Consider the following 6000-nt stretch of genomic DNA (forward strand, 5'->3'; position numbering starts at 1 on the left):
AGCCCAACCGTGCCTTCGTTCAAATTTGTTTGGGTGTTTCAATGCCAGAAAGGGCATTAAAATAAAACATTAATAAAGGAATAAAACAACTTAATTATCATTTATTTTTCTTTTTTTTTTTTATCTTTTTTTTTGCTCAAAAACTGGAGCACGGAGCCCTTGCTGCTGTGTCAGGGAGGGAAACTGAAAAAACCCCAAATTAAAGCTGTGCCAGAAAAGGGGAATTTCCATTCCCTGTGCCAGGGGATGCTCCAGGGAGGGCTGGGGGGGCTGGGAATGAGGATTGAGCCTGGGCTGGTCCCTGCAGCTGCTCCCAGAGGTTACTCCGAGGTTACTCCAGCTTTACTCCAACCCCAACTCCAGCCCAACCGTGCCCCCTGGTGTCAGTTCCCTCTGAATTAAAGGGATTTCAATTCATTAATTCAAATCAATTCTCCGGGTTTGTGTGTGTCAGTATTTATGGGCTGGGGGTGTACCAAGGGCAGGGGAAGGGATTCCACTCTCTGCTTTAAATGTAAAAAAAAAAAACACATTAAATTTGATTCCGCTCTGCCACGTGCTGCTTTAAAATTTAGGATAAAAAATTTACAATAAAGACTTTAATTTGATTCCACTCTGCCACGTGGTGTTTTAAAATTTAGGATAAAAAATTTAGAATGAACACATTAAATTTTCTTCCACTTTTCCATGTGGTGCTGTAAAATTTAGAATAAAAATTTAGAATAAACACATCAAATTTGATTCCATTCTGCCACATGGTGCTTTAAAATCTAAAAGAAAAATTTCGAATAAACGCATTAAATTTGATTCCGCTTTGCCAATTTGTGCTTTAAAATTTAGAATAAATACATTAAATTTTATATCACTTTGCCACTTGGTGATTTAAAATTGAGAGTAAACACATTAAATTTTATTTCTCTTTGTCACGTGATGCTTTAAAATTTAGAATAAGGACATTGAATTTGATTCCGTTTTGCCACTTTGTGCTTTAAAATTTAGAACAAACATATTAAATTTGATTCCACTCTGCCACGTGATGCTTTGAAATTTAGTATAAAATTTAGAATAAAATTTTAGAATAAACACATTAAATTTGATTCCACTTTGCCAATTGGTGCTTAAAAAATTAGAATAAAAATTTAGAATAAAAATTTAGAAAAAACACATTAAATTTGATTCCAGTCTGTCACTTTGTGCTTTCAAATTTATAATAAATACATTAAATTTCATTCCGCTTTACCAATTGGTACTTTAAAATATAGAATAAAAATTCAGAATAAACTCATTTTAATTTGATTCCACTTTGCCAATTGGTGCTTAAAAATAAAGAATAAAAATTTAAAGTAAAAATTCAGAATAAACACATTAAATTTGATTCCACTTTTCCACATGGTGCTTTAAAATTCAGAATAAAAATTCAGAATAAACACATTAATTTTGATTCCACTGTGCCACTTGGTGCTTTCAGATTTAGAATAAAAATTTAGAATAAACTCATTTAATTCGACTCCACTTTGCCAATTGGCGCATAAAAATATGGAATAAAAATATTAAGTAAAAAATTCAGAATAAACACATTAAATTTGATTCCACTTTACCAATTGATACTTAAAAATTTAGAATAAAAATTTAAAATAAACTCATTTAATTCGATTCCACTTCGCCAGTTGGCGCTTAAAAATACAGAATAAAAAAATTAAAGTAAAAAAATTCAGAATAAACACATTAAATTTGATACCAGTCTGTCATTTTGTGCTTTAAACTTTAGAATAAAAACTTCAGAATAAACACATTAAATTTGATCCCACTTTTCCGCGCGGCGCTATAAAATTCCGATGAAATCCGTGGCGTGCGCTGGTGGCGCTGTCCCAAGCCCTGAGCTGTGGGTGCGCAGCCCGGGGGCTCCCTGGGTGCCCATGGCGGGTAATTAACGGCGCTGTTAATTGCTGTGCAGTCGGCAGCGGAGTACGTGAAGGCGCGGCTGCCCGAGGTGCTGAAGCAGCACCTGCAGGACTATGAGCGCGACAAGGAGAACAGCGTGCTGTCCTACCAGAGCATCCTGGAGCAGCAGATCCTCTCCATCGACAGGGAGATGCTGGAGAAGCTCACCGTGTCCTACGATGAGGCAGGTATGGCTGGCTCCTCAGAATTCTCATTTTCCTGCCCCAAAAATCACTCTTTTCCCCAAACACCTTCAACTTCCGTCCTTGTTTTCTGAAATGTTTATCCCTCCTCAAGTGGCTCCTCAGAATTCTCATTTTCCTGCCCCAAAAATCACTCTTTTCCCCAAACACCTTCAACTTTTGTCCTTGTTTTTCTGAAATGTTTGTCCCCCCTCAAGTGGTTCCCCATAATGCTCATTTTTCTGCCCCAAAAATGGTTCATTTCCCCAAACTCCCTGTGCAGGTTGAGCTTTTGTCCTCGTTTTTGTGAAATGTTTGTCCCAAACGCCTTGAACTTTTGTCCTTGTTTTCTGAAATGTTTGTCCCTCCTCAAGTGGTTCCTCACAATTCTCATTTTACTGCCCCAAAAAATGTCTCATTTTCAGTCCTTCCCCAAGGTCCTTCAAATTTTGTCGTCCTTTTTGTGAAATGTTTGATCCTCCTGAAAGGATTCCTTATAATTCTCATGTTACTGCCCCCCAAAAAATTGTTCATTTTCAAACTTTCAGTCTTTCCCTTGTTTTTGGGGAAATGTTTGTTCCTCCTGAAGTGGTTCCTCACAATTCTCATTTTTCTGTCCCAAAAATCCCTTGTTTCCCCAAACCCCCTGTGCAGGTTGAGCTTTTTGTCCTCGTTTTTGTTCTTCCTCAAGTGGTTCCTTAGAATTCTCATTTTTCTGCCCCAAAAAATGCTCATTTTCAGTCCTTCCCTGAACACCTTGAACTTTTGCCCTTGTTTTGTGAAATGTTTGTCCCTTCTCAAGTGGCTCCTCACAATTCTCATTTTTCTGCCCCAAAAATGAGGTTTTTTCCCATGTTTTTGTGAAGTTTTTCTTCCTCCTCAAGTGGTTCCTTAGAATTCACATTTTACTGCCCCAAAAATGGCTCATTTTCAGTCCTTCCCCAAACACCTTGTGCAGATTCAACTTTTGTTCTCGTTTTTGTGAAGTGTTTGTTGCTCTTCAAGTGGTTCCTTAGAATTCTCATTTTCCTGCCCAAAAATGGCTCATTTTCAGTCCTTCCCTGAAGACCTTGAACTTTTGTCCTCGTTTTTGTGAAATGTTTGTGCCTCTTCAAGTGGTTCCTTAAAAGTCTCATTTTCCTGCCCAAAAATTGCTCATTTTCAATCCTTCCCCAAACCCATTGAACTTTTGTCCTCTTTTTTGTGAAATGTTTGCTCCTCCTGAAATTATTCCTTACAATTCTCCTTTTACTGCCCCCAAAAAATTATTCATTTTCAGTCTTTCCCCAGCCCCCTTGTGCAGGTTGAGCTTTTATCCTCATTTTTGTCAGCTTTTATCCCCATTTTTGTGAAATGTTTGGTTTTCCTGTCCCAGGCTGGCTGGGGATGAGGGGACACTTCTGGCAGCTCTTTGTGCTCTGCTGTTAATTATTTTAATTATTTCCTGTGTCTCTCCATTGGCACCCCCTGGATTTTGCTCCTTTCTCCTTCACAAATTCCAGATTTTTGGCCTTTCCCAGCTGGGAGTGGACTGGGCAGGCACAAAATCTGATTTAACCCTGACACGAGGCCATGGGCAGCCAAACCCAGGCAGTTTTTGGGGGCTTTTTGAACAGTGAACTCCCAGTTTGCAGATCTGATACTTTTCCTGTTATTTTCTTTTCAAGCAGTCAGAAATTTCAGCTTTTAAATCCTTTTGCAAAATACACCTCACACCAGGAGCTTGGCTTGTGGGTTCTCAAAGGCCAGCACGGGTCAAATGAGGGTGCAGAATATTTCTTTCATCACATATGGCCTGCTTTTAATAATGCACAAAAAATAAGCTTCAAAATTTGTTGCTTTCTGTCACTTCTGTTGATCTTTTCTCACACAGAATTTCCCAAAATCCTATAACTTTTTTTCCCCTTGGTTTGGTCACTCCAGCTCCTCTCCACTTATTTTCATTTAAAGCACTTTGTTAGGGAGGAGAAAATGCAGGGGAATTACTGATTCCTGTCAGAAGGAAAAGAAAGCTTTTTCCTTTACGGAAATCTCAGTGTTTGTATGGCGAAAATAAAGATTAAAACTGCTTGAACCACATATTTGGGGATTTATGTCATCCAGCAAAAATCATGTGGAAATGAGAAGCTCCGTAATAACTGGTTTAGAAAATTCCCAGCAGCACAGCTGTAAATGAAAGCCCAAAATTCCAGCTTGATCAGAGATGAAAACACAGCAGTGGAGCCCCTCACCCTCCTAATTGTGCCCCTTATTTATGAGAAAGGCAGAGATGGCTCTGCCTGCCCTTGGAACGAGAGCTGATTGTGAGCAAAGCACAGAAAATGGGCAGTTAAACGTAATTACAGCAGCTGCTGGTGATCCTGGGTGCTCCAGCCCTTGGTGCTGACATTTTCCCTTTTTTTGGCTTTTTTTTTTTCCCAGCAAAATCAACTGAATGAGGAACTCGAGCTGCAGGTGGGGCACAAAAAGCGAAGGAAACAATCCTTCAAAACTGGCCAAAAATAGGAGTGCTGGTGGTGAGAGGGGAGGAAATGCAATTTTGTCTGGCAGGGGGTGATGTGAGGGATCCCCCAGAGCCATCCTGCAGCCCTGCCCGGGTTCCAGCTCTGCAGGAACGATGAGCAGCTGCAATTCCAGCAGCCAGGGAAGCTGCCAGAGGAGGTGTCTGGGGGGCTCCCGCGCTGATTGTGTGGGCAGGGAAGCACTTCCACACCTTTTCCAGCCTTTCCCATGCCTCTGGGAAGGACCACTTTGCACCCCCAGGTAAATCCTTTCTCCCCAGGGATGTTTCCCAACGTGGGTCGAGTTCAGCTGCATCCATTGCCAGGAGAAAGCTGAAATGCTCTGGGCTTGGCACAATTTTGGGTGATAATTTGGCCTTTCTGGCAGCATCCAGTGTTAATAAAGTGCAGCCTTGATGGACTCCACATCCCAATGTGGATCTTTCCCTTTTTTTTGTGAATCTTTCCCTTTAGGAAATCAATCCATCAGAGCTACACATAAAATGAGTTTGTCTGGGACTATCAAGTGCCGGCAAGACTTTTTGTGAGGTTTGAGTAAGGAAGCTTTAAAAAATGAAAGGAGGCCAAAAGTGACAGATGGGGACAAATCCTCTCCTAATCTGTAAATCCTTTAGTTTAAAAAGTGGCATTCTTGACTAGCTAAGGCTGGGGCAATTTTGTGCAAGAATATTTGCTCCCAACAAAGCTTTGCTGGCTCTTAATCCCATTCCTTTGATTTACAGCATCCCTCAATATCCGAGGTGGTCAGTGCCTGATCTGTGGCAAATTCTGGTTATTTAAGGGCATTTTAGCATTTAATCCCAATGTTCCAGGGAATTCCAGCCTGCTGGTGGTTTTGTCCTGTGGGAAATGGTTTTTTTTTTCTTTAATGGATGGCCCTTCTTCCCCAGAAATCCTGAAAAAATTGAGTTTCATTACTGCACAACAAAAAAAGAGATGGAATTCATTTTTCCCTGCTGTCAAACAGTCCTGCAGATATTGATATTTAGGGATTGCATCCAGAGCCAGAGCCAGCCCCAGAATGGGGTTTTTTTTTAGCTGATATTTGCTAGTTTTGGGTGAGGGGGGCAGGAAGGGGAAGATGGGAACTGGAAAGGAGATGGGAAATGGGAAATATTCCTCCCATTTTAAGGTGGGCTCAGTGCTCAGAACTGGAAAGAAGACGGGAAATGGGAATTATTCCTCCAATTTTAAGGTGGGCTCAGTGCTCAGAACTGGAAAGGAGATGGGAAATGGGAAATATTCCTCCCATTTTAAAGTGGGCTCAGTGCTCAGGGGGTCACACCTGGGACTCCTCAATCTTGGAAGTCCTTCCCACCTCAACCATCCTGGCATTCCGTGACAGGAGCAGCATT

General features: G+C 40.9%; 1 protein-coding gene across 1 annotated transcript in view; it reads left to right on the forward strand.

Moving 5' to 3' along the window:
- Nucleotides 1-6000, forward strand: part of PPM1L (protein phosphatase, Mg2+/Mn2+ dependent 1L) — a 62361-nt gene that overhangs the window by 53437 nt on the left and 2924 nt on the right. The window contains exon 2 of the mRNA XM_005419159.2: nt 1955-2129. Within this exon, the coding sequence (XP_005419216.1) occupies nt 1955-2129 (175 nt within the window). The remainder of the gene's footprint in view (nt 1-1954; nt 2130-6000) is intronic.

The sequence above is a fragment of the Geospiza fortis genome, unplaced genomic scaffold, assembly GCF_000277835.1.
Source record: "Geospiza fortis unplaced genomic scaffold, GeoFor_1.0 scaffold172, whole genome shotgun sequence".
Classification (NCBI taxonomy): domain Eukaryota; kingdom Metazoa; phylum Chordata; class Aves; order Passeriformes; family Thraupidae; genus Geospiza; species Geospiza fortis.